The 23,039-nt window shown below is 46.8% G+C and overlaps 1 protein-coding gene, 1 long non-coding RNA gene and 1 pseudogene across 4 annotated transcripts in view; 1 reads left to right on the top strand and 2 right to left on the bottom strand.

Moving 5' to 3' along the window:
* Positions 1–2,901: 2,901 nt before the first annotated feature.
* LOC142456938 (uncharacterized) lies at positions 2,902–21,042 on the bottom strand. Its single transcript, XR_012786118.1, has 4 exons — positions 20,728–21,042; positions 14,065–14,257; positions 13,868–13,938; positions 2,902–5,465 (listed from the first exon to the last, which is right to left on the bottom strand). It is a non-coding gene; the product is annotated as an uncharacterized LOC142456938 (long non-coding RNA).
* LOC142456937 (large neutral amino acids transporter small subunit 2 pseudogene) lies at positions 5,472–11,933 on the bottom strand (annotated as a pseudogene).
* KLHL7 (kelch like family member 7) overlaps positions 20,106–23,039 on the top strand; it is a 64,305-nt gene continuing 61,371 nt past the window's right edge. The window contains exon 1 of one of the 3 annotated variants that reach the window (XM_075558306.1): positions 20,106–20,488. In XM_075558306.1, the coding sequence (XP_075414421.1) occupies positions 20,369–20,488 (120 nt within the window). In that variant the 5' untranslated portion in view covers positions 20,106–20,368. Of the gene's footprint in view, positions 20,489–20,724; positions 21,053–23,039 lie in introns of those variants that run through there. The other 2 variants (XM_075558307.1, XM_075558308.1) reach the window with 2 other exon arrangements.

Here is a 23,039-nt window from a genome sequence, read left to right as displayed (position 1 = left end):
CAGGCCTTGGCCTGGGAGCCAAGGGAGCCAGTGGGGGTAGTCTGTGAGTGGCAGAAACCCTCCGGTTTCTAAGAGGGTGTCTCTTCATCTGCTATCTGATCCTCCTCTTGGTGTGAATGAAAGAATGAATGAACAGGTAGAAGAAATCCGGTTGATTTTTGTCAAGCCCTGGTTCTTTGAGAGCTCTTCTAAAGGCCTGAATATCTCTTTTGTTACTTTTGCAAAGACAATTGATGAATGGAAGGTTCATTCACCTGGTGGGTGAATGCCCCAAGTGGATATAGGAAGCGGGTAATGAACCTGGAGACATTGGGATAACTCTTTTTAAGAGTTCTAGATGTGAGTTGATTGTGGAATTCTGGGTTTTGAAAATCTTTATCAATATGACAGACCAAAAAAATGATGTTTGAGGGTTAACTTAACATTGTGAACATCTTTTCATATATATCTTTTCTTTTAAATCTGGCCTCAGGTTCCAACTTCACTCCCCAGCCCCTTCCTTTTGTGAATTGCCTATGGATGTCTTTTGTTAATTTTTCATTTGGATTTTTGTGGGGTTTTGCTTGTGGATTTGTAGGTGCTCTTTATTGAGGTAGGTTTTCGGCAAAGTAAGTCTGAAGTAATGTCTCGTAAGTCACGGAGATGTAGGATGAGGTATCCATGGAAAATGCACGAGAGCAGAAGAATAGAGCAACCAAAGCTCACAGAGGAAAGGGACCCAATGGCGGCACAGAAGACATAGTCAGAAAAGCGTCCTCATAGGACCCCGACTGGTCACACTTCCTTTTCATGTGACACACTTGAGTTCGTTTTTAGTTCCCTTTGCCAAGTACGCTCTGGAAGTCTAAGCCGGCGGACTCGTATTTCTCAGGGTCGACTTGCCTCGCTCTTCTTATGACGTTTATTGTAGCGAAGCCTGAACTCAGTTCCTCTTCTGGAGGCCAAAGTATTCCACAGAGCCCTCTGATGCTAGCCCTCCAGGATGGGCAGCTGAAGCAGTCAGTGTGGACAAAGAGACCTGGTGACTTCTGCTCCCACTGCCCAGCAGCCAGCTGCCACTGCTGCTGCTGCTGCTGAGGTTGACTCTCAGCGCTGCTGTCTGCCCACCCAGGGCAGACGACAGAGCTGTGGCTCAAGTTGGGCCACCTGCTCTAATTATTGCCCTGAGGAATGTTGTGGATTTCCGTCCAGGCTTACTGGTTCATATTGTGCAGAGAATTCAGACATCTCAGTCAAACGGCCCAGCCCCTGATGATTCACACGGGTGCTTCCCGGAGGCCGTCGGGTTGTCTGGGCCATGTGGACCCAGATCTATGGATGCATTCAGACTCGAAGCTCACTTTTCCTGGATGGTCCTTCCCCTAAGCCAGTGGTTCTCAACCTTCCTAATTCCACAACTCTTTCATACAGTTCCTCATGTTGTGGTGACCCCCACAACCATAAAATTATTTTCATTGCTACTTCATAACTGTAATTTTGCTACTGTGATGAATCATAATGTAAATATCTGATCTGCAGGATATATTTTCATTGTTACAAATTGAACATCATTAAAACATAATGATTAATCACAAAAAAATATGTGATTATAGATTGTGAAATATTTATTTCTAAGGACAAATCAAATGAAGTTTTGTCTAGAAGCAGGGTGTAACATGGGTAATGGTCTTCACGCAGGGTACACCTAGGTGGGCATTGCCTGGTCTTGGCACAAGGGACTCCATTTTGAGATTGGTGCTTCCACCTTAGCTCTCAGAACTCACCCCTCGCTGGCCTCCCCACCCCTCGCTGAAAACCCACAAGTTCTGAGAACCAAACATCCCCAGAGCCAGGACGTTCTTTGAAGATATGGTCACTCCACCCGTCTCTGACATATAGATAAGATTAACGACCTTCTCCCTTCTGAAGCACCTGTGTGCGCAGACCCTCCCCAGCTTTGATCCTCCCCAGCTGTGCCTGCCAGCAGTGGGCATAAAAACGCCGCCAGGATTTTTTTCCCCGGTGCGGCTTCAATAGCTCAATACCCTGAGTTGCTGAACCCGCCCGCAAGCTTCTCAACAAAGCCTGCTTCTAAAACTTTGCCAATTGGATCTTTGGTTCTGTTTCGTGCCCCAATAAACCTTACAGGTATATCTGCATGTGGGTGGACTCCCGCCTGGAGACGGATAGAGGGGCAGTGTCTCAGTTCCCAAGATCATCAGAAGCATGTCTTCCAGTGGTATTAAGCGACCCCTGTCAAAGGGTCCTTCGACCCCCAAAGGGGTCATGACTCACAGGTTGAGAACCACTGCCCTAGGACATCTATCTTCATAGTAAATTACTTCCTGGGATCTTGTTGCTTTTTCATGGTGTCTAGCTGGGACTGGCTCATATAGTCTATCAAGTAACTGATTCATTTGAACTTCAGAGGAAAACTGACAAATTCTTATTTCCATGTCTCCCAAGAAGAGCCTGATGCATTAAGGCTCTGACCATGGCACCCTTCTTCCCAGTAGCATGCAAATTTACCGCAGCAATGAATGGAGGGGTGGAGTGGGGTGGTGGTGGGGTATCTGCTATTGCTCCATCACGAGAGCACCTTCTGCCACTCTCTGAGCCAGAGTTGACCTTAACTGCTGAGCGCTGAGGCACAGGTGGATCTATTCAAAGTAGACGAGTTCAGAGTTAAATAATATAATTTATGTTTTTATTAATAAATCTTTTTATTGGGGCTCATACAACTCTTATCACAATCCATACATACATCAATTGAGCAAAGCACCCTTATAAATTCGTTGCCCTCGCCATTCTCAAAATTCGCCTTCCACTTGGGTTCCTGGAATCAGCTCAGTTTCCTTTTTTCCCTCCCCCTCCCTCCCCGCTCCCCACTTCCCCCTTAATAGTTTATAAATAATTATTTTATCTTATCTTACACTGCCCGGCATCTCCCCTCACCCACCTTCCCATTGCCCTTCTCCCAGAGAGAAGGTTACACATAGATCCCCAAGATCGGTTCTCCCTTTCTACACCCCTTTCCCTCCCAGTGTCACCACTCCCACCGCTGGTCCTGAGGGGTTCGTCTGTCCTAGATTCCCTGTGTTTCCAGATCCCTACTGCACCGCTGTGCATCCTCTGGTCTAACCAGGTCCGCAAGGTAGAATTGGGGTCATGATAATTGGGAGGGGAGGAAGCGTTCAAGAACTAGAGGAAGGTTTTGAGTTTCATTGTTGCTACACTGAACCCTGAGTGACTCATCTCCTCCCCACTACCCCTCTGGAAGGGATGTCCAGCTGTCTACAGATGGGCATTGGGTCCCCATCATGCACTCCCCCTTATTCACAGTGATGTGATTTCCCCACCCTCCTGCCTTTGTTGTTTTGCACCCAGGCAAGAAATAAACGTTGGTGTTTGCAAACCACCAGGACTGAATTGAGTCTTCTCTCGACCTTACACTTCCATGGAGCTGCTGCTGGTTCGAACTGCCAACCCTGGAGTCACAGCTCAATACATAACCCCTATACCACCAGGGCTCCATGGACTGCTAAAGGACCAAACTGATCTGTTTTGGAAGAAGCACAGGCAAGGGTGGTTAGATTTTTTTCTTACATATTTTGGACATATTGTCAGGAGAGCCCAGTCCTTGGAGAAGGACATCATGCTTGGTGAAGTGGAGGGTCAGCGTAATGACGCCGTGGCTGCCACAGTGGACTCAGGCGCAGGAACATGCAGTGTTCCCTTCTGTTGTGCACAGGGTCGCTGGGGGTCAGAGCTGACCCAATGGCACTTAACGACAACAGAGACCATCATTCAGGAGACAGTTAGGTTTCTGCTTTTGCACACCAGAACACCACCAACAACAAAACCCAAACCCAAACTTCACAGCCATCCAGTGGGTTCCATCTCATAGTGACCAAGAACTCTCCTGAGAGTTTCCAAGACTCTTCACAGGAACAGAAAGCCTCGTCTTTCTCCCACCGACTGCTGGTGCTTTCGAACTGCTCACCTTGATGTGGGTCACGCATGGAGCGGCTAACCACAAGGTCAGCAGTTTAAACCCCCGGCCGGTCTGCAGGGGAGAGACGAGGCTTTTGGCTCAAGTAAAGAGTGACAGACTCTGAAACCCACAGGGCCAGTTCTCCCCTGGCCAGTGGGGCGCTGCGAGTGGGAACCGACTGGACTGCAGTGAGCTTGGTTTTGGAGTTTTGACCTTGATGTTTTGTTGTTGTTTTTAAAATTCACAAATAGCATAATTCTAGCTCATTGATTCTCTTAGGTCTTCCTCGTTCACTGTCTTGCTCTGCTGTGGACAATGAGGCTGTTGAAATTTCGGGGTTCATTTAGTTCTCAAACAGATATCTTTTCCTTCTTTTTTTTTCTAAATACAAACAAAAGTTTTATTTTTCTCCCCAAGACCTGCAGTTGTTTTTTTTCTTTTTCTTTTTTAAAAATCATTTTATTGGGGGCTCTTACATCTCATAACATTCCATACATCAATTGTATCAAGCATATTTGTGCATATGTTGCCATCATCATCATTTCCAGAACATTTTCTATTTGAGCCCTTGTTATCAGCTCCTCTTTTTTCCCCTCCCTCCCCCATCCTCCCACCTCATGAATCTTGATCAATTATATATTGTTCTTATTATTCTGTATCCTACACCGTTGTCTCCATTCACCCACATCTCTGTTATTCGTCCCCTTGGGCTAAGGGGCGTTTGGGGGGTGGGGGCAGCAGTGGGCGATATTGCCCAGTCTGGGAAACACCAATCTTGGAAAGCTGGTTTAGCCAGTTTGGACACAGCAGCTGGCAGGGCAAAGCTGAATGGCCCAGGACGGTTCCCAAGGCTATAAAATCTTTTCTTCTAAATTTTATTTATTACATTGTTTGTTGAGAATATACAGAGCAAAAAAAAAACCCACCAATTCACAGGGTCTCCATGTACCATGGAGTGGCCCTGATGACTCGCTCCCAGCTGTGCAACCGTTCTTGCTCCCCACCCTTGCTCTGTTCCTCCCCCGTTCACAGAAACCCGTTGTTCCCTAATATTCCCGTGTCATCTTTTTAGGTTGCTGTTATCAAGACACACAGTTCCTACAAGGGCATAGTGCCCAAGGCAGACCTCGTTTACTAGTCAAAAATACTGTTACTTGGTTCTAACATAACTTCAGGGGATAGTTTGAATTTAAAGATTATCTTAGGGCGTTGCGCCCTCCTGTGTGGCTCCAGATGTCTAGAGTTCCTGAGGACTTGAAATTCTGTTCTGCATCGACTCCCCTTTTTGGTGATGGAGTCTTTATCAGAATCCTCGGTGGTTGTTCCCATGCTGCAGGAAACACAGCCCGGAGCCAGCCTGGGAGGAACGCGTGCATGGGCTCCTCCTGCTCTGCCTGGGTCGCCGTCCTCTGCTCTGGGTGAAGCGGGACCTCCTGGTGTAACTTTGAAAGCTGCTCACAAGCTTTCAAAGCCCCATGTCCGACACAGCAAGCTGGAAGGGAGAGCCAAAACGTGAAATGTGGCCTTATTGAGTCAATGAACAGGAACATTCACGAAATCATGACTCTAAACCTGCAAATCCTATGTGAGATGTTTGGTCCTGCATAAGTGGGCTCGGCAGCTGCTCCGTTGTTGTTGCTGCGCTGTATCCATCACACAACGTTTACCAATGTAATGTTTTGCAGTTGTACAACTGATTGACAGCAATCACAATCGTCAAATGTGCAACCCAACCCAAAATCAATGAGAGTTTTTTTGTTGAAGACTATAAATGTGTACTGAAGCAGACTACCATATCAGCCTCTCCAGGAGAGGCTGGTGGGCCTCAACCAGCCAGAAGGCTCATGGTTAACAGATGAGCGCTTTAACCACTGCACTACCAAGACTCCTCTACACAGAAGATGCACTCAATGGTTGCTGAGTCTAGTAAAAGGGAAGCAATGGTTTCAACACTTAAATCCTTATTTATCAGCTTAAAACCCATCTCTTAACCATAAGTGAATGTGAGCCAGACGCTTGTGCATTTCTTTCCACACACACACATTTATAGCTATGGGTAACTTTCTTTTGTTGACTAGGATGAAGTCTTGTTAGGCAGATAAATGCAAGTACTGAATCATTTCAAAGCATTTTAGTTATGGAAACCTTGACAGCAATTTAATATTAATCTAAATGATATTGAGAGAGAGGGAGCTGACTAAATGATCACTTTCTATTGTTTGATGTTGTGATTAAACTCAATGCATTATTTATACAAAGGAAATCGCTGAGTGCTTGTTATAAATATGTGTGTGTATATATCCAGAAACATTTAACTTCCATTGGTTATTTTGTGTCACATAAAATCTCTTTTTTCCTTTATCAGATTCATTTTTTGACAGTTATATGGACAGTGATGGGTAATAGAGATGTAGTAGCTGATGAAATAGAGCAGGAGAAGGGCCACTGGACAAAGCACTCTATTTTACCCTTGGCTCCGGTAGAATAAGGAGAATGTTCATTTCCTGTCAGCCCAAGGGCAAATGGGACTAGCAGTCACTTGTTTTTCCTGAAGAAGAAGAAGGCATTGCTAAGTGATATGTGCTGATTTGTGTGCCAAATAGTGTGAGAGAGTCAGAGGGAAGTGAGGAAGCCGTGAAATGGTAGCAGTAATTACAGTAACAGCATGAGAATTTGTCTAATGCAAACGGAGATCAGCCCGAGGCTGACCATTATGCAGCAGAGGTCAAACAAACCTACCCTCTCTGACCTTCCTACCAACGGTGACACCAGGAATCCCCCTGATGACACTCTCCACTTCTCTTGTGGGTTCAATAACCCATTGCAATGGCCACGTAGAACTCACAATAGTTACGTGATTGTGAAAGGCTTTTTGTGTGTGTGCCAACATGGCACCTGTGAGAAGATCTAGGTGGAGCTTAGACTGTCAATCAATCAGGCTGCAGCTTGATGACCTCCTTTGGAGGTGTGACCGAGACAGAGTCGTGGAGATGTGTCCACCACCACTGGATCCACAAGACTTTGCACCCACTGGCCTGTGATCTTCCTGCAGTCTGCATCATTGCATGTGGCTGCGTGAGTCTGAAGGACTTATGGACTAGTATCAGACATGTGGACTAGTTTCAGACTTGGGGACTTGAGTTGGACTGGGCTGGGATGTTTGCTTGGTATATAACTACTTCTTGATATAAAGCTCTCTCTTACACATACACGAGTGTCACTGGGTTGTTTCTCTAGTCTGCCCAGCCTAGCACCGTGATTCATTAAGGAATAGAGTACAACTTGGAATCAAGATCCATAGACTCCAACTCAGAATCAGGATCAAGGTCAGGAAGCATGTAGGCGAAGTCTCCTGTCTAAAAGACAGTGCTCTCAGCTCCTGTCCGCTCTGCAGACTTCCTTTGAGCCTCCCGAGACCAGACTCCTCTCAGTCCCCTCAGGACAGGCTTCCCTGGACCGACTTCTGTCACGGCCAGCTGTGCACAGGAGCCCCTTTGGAGCTGCTTGTGGTCTTCAGGGCTGCAGTCCTTGAATGTGCTACAGAACTTTGAGGAGGTTCCTTGACAGTTCTTTCACCACTTCTTCACTCTTCCTGCTTCTTTTGCCAGGAATGACTGCTTAAATATTCAAATTCCTTGTCAAGATCATGGCATTGTATTCACCCACACCAGGGCCACAAGCTGACCAATAACTTCTTGGCAGACCATAAACACTTTATTTGCATAGTAGACCACCACTTACCTCATTTGCATAATCTATTGACCAATCCCAGCAAGGGACCTATCAATCACGGGGTAGTTTGCAGTTCAGAGCCAAGTAAAAAGTATAAACCAGTCTGTGCACAGCTAACCAGGACAAAATCAACGTGGACAAACGTTTCTAACCCTCTGGGGTGGAAGAATAGGGGGGCAGTGCCATCTCAGGATCTGGGGATAGGAGCCCCTCTCATACTGTTTTTCCAAAGCACCCAGGCCAATGGCCTGGTCAAAGCACTCATTTCACCACAGACACCTTACCACTACCCTCCTCCCTTAAAACGTCCCCAGAAAACGCTCCAGGTCTCCACGGTCCTGTGAGTGCAGTTGCCGTCCGTCTTCACAAATGTCTGCTCGCAAAATGTTCAGGATCAAAAGAAGCAAAAGCAGAACCACCCAATCCCCCAACGGATTCCAGGGAAAGGCTCAGGCCCACTCCACGAGAAGAGCCTGGAGGAGACCCGCGCCACTCTGTAAGGAGTCGCCACACTTGCCATTCGCTGTCACTATTTACCGTTTATTCCTTAGCATTCTCTCAGACCAAGGTGAACACTCGCCTCCTGCTGATCAGTTGGATCTGTATTGGCAAACATCTGGGTTTTCCCTTGGCTTTTAGGCTTTCACATGAAAACGTTGACAACTAATAAATATGTGAGAACTTTGGTTTGGGGCAGGGGAAGCTCCCTTGATAAGCCCTATTTGCATGAGGAGCAAAAATCAAAAGGGAAAAACATCCCTTTCTGAATTACTGGGCAAGAACTCAACAGACATTCAATGTAGAACTCTGGTAGAGTCATACTACAGAATGGGACAGACCAAAAAGCTAGACTCTCTGCCTTCCTCAAATCACAAATGGCTATATTAGAAGAACTTAGCTAAACATACACAACCAATGGAAGAAGCTGAACTAGATCTCCCCAACAGATCCAGGCCCTGCCAGGCATCCTTGCCTTTGTACAGAATCACACTAAGTGTGGATATTGATTTCCAAATGCATAGTGGTCCTACCCACTAGTAAACGGGCCCAGTGACTGTTGGAAACTCCTCTGTGTTACTCTGGGTTGACTAGAGAAACAAATTCATAGACACTCATATGTGTATAAGAAAGAACTTTATATCAAAGAGTAACTGCGTATTAAGAAAACATCCCAGCCTGGTCCTTATCATGTCCATAAGTCTGATATTAGCCCATATGTCTGATACCAGTCTATAAATTCCTCTTCAGACTCATGCAACACATGCAATGACACTGAATGCAGGAAGATCACAGGCCAGTAGGTGGAAAGTCTTGTGGATGCAGCGGCAGTGGAAGCATCTCAGTGCTGGAGGTGGCTCCTCCAGCTTCAGGGCTCTGGCTCCATCTGTGTAACTCATGTGTCTTGTCAACAGCAACACAAAGCAGAGAGAGTGTGTCCCACCTCCAGGGAGGAAGACAGGAGTTCTCAAAATCCTCAGGAGAAGGTCGTGCCCACACAGAGGCCTCATTGGCTATGGCTCGATTCCGCTTCACAAGGTGACAGGAGATTATGTAACTGCCACCCTCCTCCATCCTAGGGGCAAAGTTACTTCTGGAGTGAAGGGAAGGAGAATGTTTTTGAGAAAAGAACAAAAGAAACTCAATGTGCGTGCCCCAAAAGAATGGTAAGCAAAAGCATAAGCTGCAACCTGCATGCCGATGTCCATGCAGCAAATTTCACAGTAACCAACGGATGGCAACAACACAAGTCCTTCGGCAGATGAATGGACAGAAAATGTGGTTACAGACACACGATAGGATACTCGTTAGCCTTAAAGAGGAATGGAGTGGAGTCCTGATGCTTGCATGCCACATGAAACCAGTCTGCGGAGCAAAATAAGTTAGCTGCAGAAAGGCAAATTCCGTATGGTCTCACTTATACAAAATAAGCCAATATCCAGAAACCGAAGATTACTAGCAGTTAGCAGCAGTGGGAGAGAGGAGAGGAAGGGATGCTTTAATTTGGTGGGCTCCACTGAGTTTATGTTGAGGGGTGCAATATTTTGGGAAAGGGTGGCTGTGGCAGTGACACATGAAGAGTCATCAATGCCGTTGAATTCAAATGCGGAAGTTCTGCGGGTAAATGCTTAGGTGTGTATGTTTTCACCACAATAACTACAAAGCATTTTTAAAGACGCGTGTTGTATATAGACAGCACACATAGACAGCACCAATGCAGGTGAGTAAATGTTAATCTGTGATACATGAAGGGAGGAGAATAAAAAATATAGAAAATCTGGGACCATGCAGTTTGCACTGAAGTCTGATAGCACAAGTGTGAACAAACAAAAAAATAATAACTGGGAGAAGATTCTAGGTTCTGGTTTATATGTTACCCTTACAGAGTCATAAATCTAACGGGACCCAGAAGGAAAGAAGTGGGGAGAGTACCTGGATGGGATCATAACCAATAGCAAAAAACGAAACACCAATGAATGGTTGAATAGAAACCCAATTTCTAAATAAGGTGACATAAGTGATGGTGTTTTTATTCTTTCAGAGCAGTCAGAATGTATATAATCTTTCCTAATCTGTTTATTACCCTATTTTGGCCATGATTGTGGGGCTTGGTTTTCTTATGTAGCTCTTTTTACATTACACAATGAAACATTTTAGATATATAAAAAGATATATATATATAATAGATAAAACAAGTACCATGTACTTAGCAATCTACTTAAGGACAACAAAACAAATGTACGCACACAGAGGGCAGCGTTCCCACTGATTTCTTAGGTCCCAGTACCAGCTGCCAGGCCTCTCAGTGGAGTTCTTCCCTTGGACCTTGGAATGGGCAGAAAGGCGGCACTGAAGTCCAGTGCCCCCAGGAGGCAACTGGAGGGGGGCGGCGGTCAGTGTCCAGGCACTGCCCTCTAACAGCTCTGAGCAGCCCCGGTGTGGGGACCTAGGGGTAAGAGGCTGATTCTTTGGGTACAAATGTTAGTGTCTTTACCTTGTCTCCCCACGCACACCCAGACCCTTCCCGATTTGACAGGCGTGTGTGTGTGTGTGTGTGTGTGTGTGTGTGTGTGTTGGGGGAACCCCAGACAAGGAAGTAGACCAGAAAAGAGGGCACAGGCGGGAAGAGTCAGATGGGAGGGGGAATGTCCCTCAGGCCTAGAGCTGGCCCTGCTCCTCGTGGCGGCACATGGGCTGCTGCAGCTCGTGCACCTCCTCACTCAGCTCCTCTGAGGTTGAGTCCCCATCCATCTTGGGGTACACGACCACACACAGCTTCTGGCTCAGCAGGGTGAGCGACTCAATGAAACCAGTTAAGCACTTGGGCTCCTGCTGCCAGTAAACACCCAGAAAGTAGACGGGCACACCTGTCAGCATGATGGCCAGGCCGATGCCACACAACACGGGCTCCAACCACAGGCTGAAGATCAGCAGGGAGGCCCAAAACAGCAAGTAGATGATGGGGAAGATCAGGTTGATCTTGACTGGGCGGGGGATGTCAGGCTTTGTCCAGCGCAGGACGATCTGCCCAGCGATTGTGACGCCATGGAAGAGGTAGTTGATGAAGCCCACGTAGTTGATGAGTGTGTATGTGTCACTGGTGACCAGCATCAGCAGGGTGGACAAGCGTGTGGACAGCAGGGCTTGGATTGGGGTGCAGCACTTCACATGGATCATGGCCAGCAGCCTGGAAAGGTGGCCCTCCGTGGCTCCAGCGAAGAACAGCTGGGACGAGGTGAAGAGAAACCCGTTAACGCCTCCAAACGTGGACAGGGCCACCGAGCTGGGCATGATCCAGGCCATGACGCCCAGGAGCTTCTCGCCAAAGGTCACTGCAACTGTGTTGGACGCCAGCAGCTCCCGAGGGGACATTGCAGTGACGTGAGCAATATCAGCAAAGACATACACGAACGTGACCAGCGGGACCGCGATGTAGATGGCTCTGGGCAGGTTCTTGTGGGGATCCACAAGCTCCTCAGTCACGTAGTTGAGGAAATTCCAGCCTCCATAGGCAAAGGAGCCCTGGAGGAAAGCGAGGGCCACCAGGCCTAGGTCAGGCTCCTGGAAATTTTCAAAGGCATTCTTTGGCTCCAGCCAGAAGTGCTTTCCTTTGCAGATCTGCACGATGTCCATGACAATGATCAGGGCCAGGGCCAGCAGCTTCCCGGCGGTGATGATGTCCTGCACCCGGGTGGCCCATCGCACGCTGGAGCAGTTGATCCACGTGAGGAGAAACAAGCAGATGGCAGCCAGGATCCGAAGGCCGTTCTCTGGGGAAAAGCAGGTGGGGAAGAGCGGGGTAGCACGTAGTTGGAGAAGGTGAGGGCGATGACAGCCTGGTTGGTGGGGTAGATCACCAGCAGGGCAATCCACAGCCTCAGGAACCCAGCCAGTCCTCCGAAGAGATTCTTGACATAGGAGTATCACCACCGGATTCGGGGATGGTGACCCCAAGCTCGGCACAGCACAGGGCTCCCACCGCTGTGATGAGGCCCGTCACAAACCAGACAATGAGCGAGAGCCCCACGGAGCCGGCATTCTCCAGCACACCCTTTGGCGAGACGAAGATCCCAGAGCCGATGATATTCCCTTTAGAATGGGCAAACCATCTTGAGACGGAGTGTCCAAGAATCCTCTTAGAAGTACGCTAGGGAGCAGAAAGAGCTGCACACGTTTAGCCAGGAGACTTGACATGTCCCGTTTGGTCTTCTGTTGTTAGGGATTTAAATTTACTCGTATCCACGGGACACTCACGGAGGCAGCAGGCAAGATCCAAAGTATCTCATCGCAGCCTTTTCTTTTTTTTCAAACATTCTTTCTACCCCACCCCTCTCCTCCTGCTCAGACTCCCATGAGGCACACATCGGCATGCTGGACAGGGCCTCGGGGACTTCTGAGGCTCTCTCACTCTCCCCCTCCTTCGGTTTTTCTACTTCTAAAGTGGAATCATCTCAACGGATCTAACTTTGCTGTTCTTTTTTCCTTCCAGTTCAAGTCACATGTTGAGGCCATCTAGAGAAATGTTCCATTGCAGCTACTGAACTTTTCAACTTCAAAATGGTTTTTGATTTTATTTTAATTTCTAATCTCAGGATGCCCTGATGGCACGACAGTCGGTCACTAACCAAAATGTTAAGTGGTTTGAATCCACTCAACTTCTCTGTAAGAGACAGAACTGAAGCTTTACTCCTATGAAGATTACAGCCTGGAAAGCCCTATGGGGAAGTTATTCTCTGCACCTGGGGTTACTATGGGTAAAAAAAATGACTCAGCAGCATCGAATTATAATAGTCTTATCTTTTTGTGATAGTCCCTAGTTGGTAAGACATAATTCACACACTTCCTTTAATTCTTTAGTTACAGCTCCTCTCATTTTCCTTTGTTTTATTGTAGAATATGGGCTGGGATTGCTGGGAGGGGTGGATGCAGCAGGCAACCATTGTAGTGTAGTGGCTAGCATTGGATGCCCACCCACTTGAACATGCCCAAAGTGCTGCCACTCTGCTTCATGAATTTCCCAAGGACCTCTTCAACTCCTGGTCCTACATTCTTATCCAAGAAACAGAAAAATGTACCAAAGAGTAACCTGACCACCACGCCCACAGCACAACACATCACAAACCAGCGTGGTGGGACTGCCCACGGGGACCCAGGGCCACCAGCATCTCACTCATGGCGACAGTGACTCAGGTCTCCCTTGTTTGTAGGACACACCTGTGATCGTGCTGACTGAGGCCTCATCTAACAGGTCCAATGTCTGGGGCTCATCAGGCGCACTTCCAGTGGCTGCTTTTCTTCCCATGTTTGAGCCACTCTTTCCTGCTTCTTTTTGTTGAAAACTGAACACTGTAAATATGCCAACTTTAGAAATAAAGTTCTGCCTGCTCCCAGGGTTTATGTTTATTTATATGGGTTTTGTTATTATTTCTTTTGTTTACTGGACTTTCCCAGACTGACAGTGTAAAATCTGTATTCTTTATCATGTTTGGTTACTGAAATGTCTGTTCAGTTCTCTTCCAAAATCACACTCATTGCCACTGAGTCAATGTCGACTCAGAGTGACCTTAGAACTGCCTCTCTGGGTTTTTAAAACTATAACCCTCTTTAGAAATAGAAAAGCGTGTCTTTCTCCAGAGGAGTGGCTGGTGGTTTTGAAATGCTGACCTTGCAGTTGGCAGTCCAAGGTGTGCGTCACCAGCTACACCACCGGGCTTCTCAGGTTTCTTCATGATCATCTAATGAATGGACAGAGACATCCTGAAAGTATTTAAGGCAGCAATTCTCCCAGACTTTATGAAGAATCTATGCAAATGTTAGGCCATTTTCAATGCTCCAGCAGGCAGTTTCCCCCTTCACCTTACCTGTCAATACCTGGCAGGCTCTCAAAAGTCAAATAGAGGTGAGAACTCAGGGTCTTTGCAGGTTTTTCCTGGATATGAATACAGTCTGGAGACACACAAGGTCTTTTGAATTGCCAGGATTGATTATAGCAGGGATTTTTATGTCCCACTTCCCAGTTTTCCTTTGAGGTGTTTTAGTACATCTGTTCCTTATCTGAAACCAGAAAAAGGAAATAGATCCAACGCTGTCAAGTGGATAATGACTCATAAGGACCTTGCAGAACAGAGTGAGGTTTCTAAACCCATAAGGTTTCTAAGACCATCAATCTTTATGGAAGCAGACTACTGCGTCTTTCTCCTGTGCAGTGGCTAATGGGTTTGAACTGCTTCTGGTCGAGCACTTGAGCCATTGAGTCACCAGGACAGCTTAATGCTGCCTCAGTATTAAACAAATTGCTGTTGTTTCTCATAAACACCTGCTAATCGTGCTGTTCTCTGAAGACAGCTTCACCATAAGCTGCCACGCTGCTCAAACTGTGAGGACTCTCTGGGAAGGGAGGGGCTGGGGGCTTCACACCTGTTCTGTCCCCTGGCTGCCATATTTGCAAAGCTATGCACTTTCAAGGGTGCACGGAGCTTGGGAAAGGGATAGAGACTTTGGGAAAGCTAAAATGCCACGCCTTTTAGTGTTTTTATTTTAATTTTTAAACTCACTGCCATTGAGTCAATGCTGACTCATAGCGCCCCCCACCAACCCCAAGGGTTTCTGAGACTGTAACTGTTTCAGGAGTAGAAAGTCTAGTCTTTCTCTTGCAGACCTGCTGCTGGTTTTGAACTGCTGACCATACAGATGACAGCTCAACAGTCCTGGCTGTTTTTATAGACTTTCAGAGGCCCTTGCTCTACCACCCTGGAAGTTAAGGTTGCATTTATGATTTAATTCCTCTGTGATGTATTTAAATGAGAATCACAGCCTTAACTCCTAGACTGGCATTAGAAAGGGCAGAGCCCCTGAGTGGCACAAATGGTTAAGTGTTAGTCTGACTAAGAATTGAAAGGCTGGCAGGTCAGCCTCACAGGGGCACCTCTGAAGACAGCCTGGGTCCCCTGTATTCAAAAGTTGTCACAGGCTTGAAAATCCTCTGCAGCAATTCAGCTCTGTAGCTAGGGGGCGTGTGAGTTCAGATCAACTCAACAGCAAGTAAATATCCCAACATGAAACACACAATGACACAGTATGCCATTCGCATGTGACAAGTATGTTCCCTCAGTTTTGTTCTCTTTTAACTTTTTATTATCATTTGGGTGAAAGTGTACAGAACAAATTGGTTTTACATTGAACAATTTATACACATTCTGTGTCATGACATTGCAATTTCCACCACAATAACGCTCTTCCCATTCCCTCCTGGTGTACACTGCTTTCATTGGTCTTAGTTTCCTGTCCCTTCCTGCCTTCTGAGCTTGATCCTTGGGAAAATAATGCCCTTTTGGTCTCATTCAGTTGATTGCTTTAAGACATGCAGAGCTCCCTGGCGTGTCTTTTGGGTGAAAGATGAGCCACTGGGGTGAGTTCAAGTTCAGGCTTGGAAGGTCACTAAGGGCCAAAGATTCAGCAGTTCCACCAGTCTCTATCAGACAAGAAATCCAGATCTTTTTAAGTTTTGTGGATATTTTTCTCTCACTCTCTGCAGGACCCTCTATTGTAATCCTGTCCAGAGAGATCAGTAGTAGAAGCCGGGCACCACCTAGTTCCTCTAGTCTCAAGGGTTTTTCAATGTCTGACTAAGTGTCTATGAGTATGAAATCCTTCGCTTATAATTTTTCATTTCTGAGGATTGAAATAATTTCCCACAGACCAACTTCTGGCTCTCTATGTGTTTCAAGCTTGCTTCTAACCCACCGTTCATACTTCCAGTGTGGGGCACCCAAGGACATGCTATTAGAACATCTCCGGCTCTACAGCTTTGCATTACCACTACAGAGTTGGCACGGGGGGCCTAGGGGGCATTCCTGAAGCCACTCTTAGATCAGAATAGTTTCAAAATACTATATATGAAACTGTGTGCTACAAAAATAGCTTATCTATTTATTTTGATATATTTTTAATCATTTTATTAGGGGCTCATACAACTCTTATCACAATCCATACATACATCAATTGTGTAAAGCACATCTGTACATTCACTCCCTTCATCATTCTCAAAATATTTGCTCTCCACTTAAGTCCCCAGCATCAGGTCCTCCTTTTTTCCCCTCCTTACCTGCTCCCTCATGAGCCCTTGATAATTTTTTTAAATTATTATTTTGTCATATCTTGCCCTGTCCAACATCTCCCCTTCACCCACTTTTCTGCTGTCCGTCCCCCAGGGAGGAGGTCACATTAGATCCTTGTAATCAGTTCCCCTACAAAAATATCTTACTAAACCCTATCACAAAGGAATCCTAAACTCAATTTGTCCTTAGCCAGTTCCCCAAAATACTCATTGACTATTGCAATATCACCTTTAAACGTTATCAGGGAAGAGAGCAGACTCAACCTATTTTTGCCAAAATGTCTTGTGATTAATTTAAGAAAAGCAAATGACCAGGTGGACATCTTGCTAGGCCCCCAACCTGGAAATGGCCTGTTCCAGTTACAGGCCCTGAGCTTGATGTTTAGTTTTCATTCCAAATCTGTTTCTCTGCCGCCCTGTTCTCTTTTCCCACCTGGTCTTTCATGGGACGTCTTTCTGGGTACCTGATTTTGCTCCCCTCTCTACAGACTACCTTTCTTTGTCTCTCTATAAGCCCGCTGTAGTCTTTATAGGAGCAGATAGGCTAATCCTTCTCCCTCCGAGCAATTGGCGAGTTTGAACCACCAACCTTGATATTTACTAGGCAACACCCCAAGAGCTCCTTGCTCATCTATGAAGACGGCACAGAGATGGTGGTCCGAGCGCATACTTCCAGAACTACCACACACCAGCTCATCAACACCCAAGTTCAGTCTACTGAGATTCTGATAGTCTTCATCCCAGTTTACCAATCAGCTTTCTTGGTTCAGGTATTCAGCCTTAACCCATAAACAACGATCAGTAGAGATGGGGTTCCAGAGAACAAGTACAGCTTTAGGGGCTCACCCTATGAGTAGATGGAAAAGTAAATCCATCATGGACTATGGGGATGGACTCAACATCTCAAAGAGCAGTCCGTGTGTTAATTTCCTAGGGATGTCATAACAAAGTATCACAGCGTTAATGCAACAGAAATCTCTTGTTTGAAGTCCACAGAAATCTTTTATTTGAAGTATTTAAACTTCAGATATGACCCTAATTTCTTGAGTGTCGTAATCTCACATCGAAGTCCATGGGCAGGGCAGATTGCTGAGCACCAGACTATAATAATAGTATTCTGTGGAGCACATTTTGAGAAATGCTGGGTTAAATGATAAGAGCTAATATTATTGAGTCAAGTGTTTTTCTTATGATTATATGAGTTCTCCCATAGTAAGCTCTGTTACCCATATTAGAGGAATGGAAACACAAGAGAAGTGAGGCTAGCTACTTGCCCAAAGTCCCACAACTGGAAAGTGGGGGTGCTTGGCTTTGCATCCAGGCAGTTGAACTCCTGAGCCAGCTGCTTGAGCTTTGTGCTTTGGTCTCCATGGTTTCTTCGAACTCTGAATTACTTTATGAAAAAAATGTATTCTGCATCATATGAAAGGACACCCAACATCATGTACTAAGGATGCTGCCCATGTTTCTTTTACTTTTGTGGTAGTTACATAGTTTCATGTCAACTTGAAGATATATAAAAGTGTAGGGGTGGACTTTTAGCCTGTCAACCCTTGTGGACATAGCCTCTTCATAGGCAGGGTCCTAGCAACCCCCCCACACACACACACACACTCTGTTCCTTCACCTTCCTGCTGGTGAGCAACTCTGAGATCTGCTAGAACCACCACCATTAGATACACACAACTTTGCACCCACCAGCCTGTGATTTCCTGCTTTCGGCACCATTGCATGTGGCTGTGTGAGCCTGAAGTATTGGACTTAGGGACTTGAGTTGGACTGGGCTGGGATGTTTTCCTAACATATAAAGCTTCTTGATAAAAAGCTCTTTTTTAAAAATCATTTTACTGGGGGCTCGTACAACTCTTATCACAATTCATACATCCATCCATTGCGTCAAGCACATTTGTACATTTGTTGTCATCATCATTCTCAAAACATTTGCTTTCTACTTGAGCCCTTGGTATCAGCTCCTCATTTTTCCCCTCCCTCCCCACTCCTCTCCCCCATGAAACCTTGATAATTTTAAAATTATTATTATTTTGTCATATCTTACAGGGTCCGACATCTCCCTTCACCCACTTTCCTGTTGTCCATCCCCCAGGGAGGAGGTTTTATGTAGATCCTTATAATCGGTTTACCCTTTCCACCCAACCCTCCCTCCACAAAAAGCTCTTACACATATATACATGTCATTGGATTTGTTTCTGTAGTCAACCCGCCTAACACATCTTGTTATAGAAGTAGATTTTATCTCTGAATTTCTGCCTTTGAATCATGAATCCATTCTGTCTCTCAAGGGTTCCGAGTTAGCAAAAGACAGATTTCTACTTCCTTCCCCTCTACAAAAATAAATATGCTTTTACTCTTCAGTGTCTGAAGTCATTTAATCGTGCAAACTTTCCTTGTATATGTATAAGTTCATTAGGAATATATATAATCATTTTATTAAGGAATACAAATATTTTTTCAAGATTCAAACTTTTAGCTGTTAATTTTGACCTCATGTCCCGATTCTACTTCAAATCCTCACATTAATGACTTATCAAAGTAGAGGTACATTCTGAGAAGATCTAGATCAAACTGTTGACATGGAAATGCCAATTTTGTTCCTCACAACCATTTAAAATATATATTGAAATATGTACAAATTTACATAAGTATATATTTTCAAACAAATGAAATCACCATTACCTGAATAATATCTTATAAAACTTTTAAATTTTATTTCAGAGCCACAGGGATGTATCAAAAGAGCTGCATATAGGACTCTGGAGCCGTAATCTGCCGACCAATGAAAGAGGTCCATTTTATTCTTTAACAGCAGATTTCATACGTACATTGTATTATAATCTAGGGGTCCTTCTGGCGTTCAGGGTGGTTGACTACAAACCCAAGGTTGGCAGTTTAAACCCACCAGTAGCACCGTCCAGGATCGACTCAATGGCAGTGGCTGAGTCTATTACAATCTATGCTACCGAAGCACTATACTTTATGCATCATACACTGTGCAATATAGTATATGGTTTAGATACAAAGTGCATAAAGCAGAAACCGCACTCTTGACATATTAAACTATATGCCCACGATATACTATGTTACATCATATGAGCCCTGGTGGTTATGCATTGGGCTGCTAACTGCAAGGTCAACCGATCACCAGTTTGACTCTCTATTCCTGAAGTCGTTATCGGTACACAAGGGAAGAGTTAGTTTCCGAAACCTACCCGGACAGGATCAAGCAGACCTCAGGGAGTTTGGGGTTGGTTTGCTTGTGTGTGTGGTTGTTTGTTTTTGTATAAATTTTTCAGAATGTAAAAATAATGTGTCATTTCAAACAATCCTAGACTAGGAAAACGAATGTTTACAAAAAGGATCGCGGAACCCTGGGGAAACCTAAGGGAAGGCTTAAGGAGCGGGCAGCCCCTGGTTTCATGTCAAACGTTGCAAGCCGACCCACAAATCAGGTATCTCACGCCCAGGGGGCCTCCGGGGAGGGGCGTGGAGTAACCTTCGCGCGCACGTTCAGCGTGGGCTATGGTTTCACTCCCGCCAGAGATGCCTGCTGGCAGCGGCGAACACGGCACACACCCTGTCTAACGGGAGGGCACTTCCGCGTGCCCGCCGCCCGTGGTCAGCGGTGGATTTGACGGAAAGGCTTCCCTTGCTTGGACCCAGGGCCCAGGCAGCCGGAGCCGCCAGGGACAAAGAGGGCGGCGGCGGCGGCGGCCTGAGGAGCGTCGCACGGCGGTGACGTCACGCCCGGCCTCGCCACGCCCCCGGCTCCCTGCTCAGACCCCGGTCGCTCGCCGGCGCCGAGGAGTCCCAGGCCGGCCCGCCGCCGTGCTCGGCTCCCCCCGGCGCGCAGCGAGCGCTCGACGTCGCCCGGGAGCCGCTGACGGGGCCGCTGGGCCCGGTGCTTCCGCAGCGGCCGAGCCGCCGCAGTCCGCCCGCCCCCGGCGTTGGGTGAACCGAGGCTCGCGCCCGCCGGGAGCACCTCACCCTCGCCCGGCCCGGCGAGCCCCGGGCGCGCACCCGGCTCCGAGAGGATGTCAGCCTCCGGCGTGGAGAAGAGCAGCAAGAAAAAGACCGAGAAGAAACTTGCCGCTCGGGAAGAAGCGAAGCTGTTGGCGAGCTTCATGGGTGTCATGAATAACATGCGAAAACAGGTACCGCCTCCGTGGGAGGGACGGGCGGGAGGGGGAGGGGTGCGGGCGCTCGGCTCCCTCACGCCGCGGGCCGGCGCGACCCCGGGGGCCCGCTGGCTGCGCCCGGCCCTTAGTCGCAGGTTCGCGCCGGCCGCGGAGCGGGGTCGCGGGAAGTGGCTCTCGAGCCCGAGCGCCCAGCCGCCTGCTGGCGAGGGGCCGCCGGGCGCCGGTTGTGTAACCGCGCCGCGTGTCCCAGTTACCTCTCGGGGAGGCGAGCATCCTGCCGCGGACGAGGCTGTCGTCAGCTCTGGCCGCGAAGAAGGGAGCAGCGCCGCTGACCGGGGAGCAGCTTTTAAAATAAGGGACCCCCCGCCCCCCGCGCGCCGTCTGTGGGGCCGGGGTGGAGCTAGCGGAAGACGGGTCCTCCCGTGCGTGTCAATTCCGAGCAGAAACGGTCGTCCGCAGGATCGGTAGGTGTCGCGCATCTTTTCGGGGACCCTGCGCGCCCCTGCTCTTTCCAGGAGCTCTTTGTTCTGCCTTTGATGCGTGGAGCATTCATGGAAGTCTTCAGTACGTCCCAGAAAGGTGGGTTATGGAAAGAGCAGATTCTCAACGCTGGGGAACGCAGCCCGGCGTTTTCTTCACCACCCCCCAGCCCCCACCCCCTCGTTCCGTAACAGCTAATATGCCAAACATGCGAGAAACAGAACTGCCATTTGGTTGCTTTTGGAAAACAGCCGTCTGTTAGCGCTATAGAAAATAAACGACTCAGGAGATCAATGGGCATGTCTTCATTTTGTGACTCTGATCCTGTTTATTTTCCAGGAGGACAAAAGCAGTGTGGCTAGTTTATCTGGCGGTTCTGACAGGAAACTGGACCTCAGTAAAGGAATTACGAGTCTTAGAAAGAGCCTAACTTCTGGTTTCTTACAGCAGACTCTCACTGCCTGACGCCAGCCTTTGTTCCTGCACAGCGGCTGCACAGGGGCTGGTGCGCAGCAGGAATGCAGCAGAGAGCTGCAGGGATGCCTAGAGCCTTCCTCGCCCTTGTACTACAGGGAGTGTCTAAAGGCATTATGTTACGTAGCTTTATTATTGTCACTCACGCACCTTCTAGAAAAACCTTGTTTAGTTTTGCTTGCTTGTTTGATTATAATACCGATGACTTCAGATTACTGGTTAATTTAACCGGTGTCTGTAAGGAGCCCTGGTGACAGGCATAGCAATTACGCATTGGGCAGCAAACCTTCAAGGTCAGCTGTTTGAAACCACCAGCTGCTCTGAGGGAGAAAGACTTTCTATTCCATGAAGAGTTACGCTCTCAGAAACCCATAGGGGGCAGTTCAACCCTGCCCTGTAGGGTCGCCCACTCCGACAGTGAGTTTGGTTTGGTATTTAGAGCACTGTACTTCCCAGTGCTTATGCTTATTAAGCAGGCTTGATGGCAGTGGTTCTCAACCTGTGGGTCACGACCCCTTTAGGACTCGACGACCCTTTTACAGGGGTTGCCCAATTCGTAACAGTAGCAAAATGACAGTGATGAAGTAGCAACAAAAATAATTTTATGGTTGGGGATCACCACAACCTGAGGAACTATATTAAAAGGTCGATGAAGGTTAATAACTGATTTATGGTATTCTCTCTCATCCAAATATACGTTTTCATTTCTGGTCTATAGCATTCTAAAGCATTGCCTCTTAGCTGCAGCATCAACTGTCTAATAGTAAGGGACCTACAAGTTTAGTCCTTTGGGCTTAAAAATGAATCCACATCCCTTCTTAAGCTTGGCTTTCCATTGTATGTTAACAGCTGTTCATTTATTAAGATATAAATAAAAGTATCACCGTTACTGGAAAATCAGTGGGAAGGGGAATGGATTCTTGATGAGCATCAAGGGCTGCTTGTCTGTCATGGCTAACTGACCTCCATCTACTGAATTCTCCCTTGCTTGTGATTCAAGCAGTTCTTTAGCAGCACTTTCACTGGCGCCATGGAATCTGATCACGTTTGGAAAATAGTTTTATTTCAGATTGGTCACACTGTGTTCATATTATATTGTTTGGTATCATACAAGAGCCTCGCCAAGAATGACCGACAAGGGTAGTATTGTTATTGTTGTAACTTGTGTACAGCAGAACAAATTAACATCATCCAAACAAGCATTGTTTGAAACCATTATTTTGGACACTGTGTCAGTGGATCTTGTTAAAAGTCTTCCCTCTGCTTTAACAAGCTAGATGCCTCTCTCCTGGGAGTAGTCCTTCCAGATAACATGCACACATTCTGAAACTTGAAATCTTTCCATCTTTGGTTCTAAAGAGTATCCTGGCTATACTTCTTTCAAGACAGTCATTCATTCTTCTGGTGATATCAAAACTGATATTAAAGATAGCATCTTTGTCTATTCAATATTCTTACCAACACCTTAAGTCAAATGTATCAAATTATCCTTGATGTTCTTTGATTATTATCCAGATTTCACATTCATATGAGGTGATTGAAAAGTACTCTGGCTTGGGCAATTTAACCCTTAAAGTGGACTTAAACTTGGCTTTTCGAAGGCTTTAAAGAA

Source organism: Tenrec ecaudatus, chromosome 9, assembly GCF_050624435.1.
Source record: "Tenrec ecaudatus isolate mTenEca1 chromosome 9, mTenEca1.hap1, whole genome shotgun sequence".
Lineage (NCBI taxonomy): Eukaryota > Metazoa > Chordata > Mammalia > Afrosoricida > Tenrecidae > Tenrec > Tenrec ecaudatus.
Note: the sequence above shows the minus strand (reverse complement) of the source record. Positions and strands in the feature narration are given on the sequence as shown.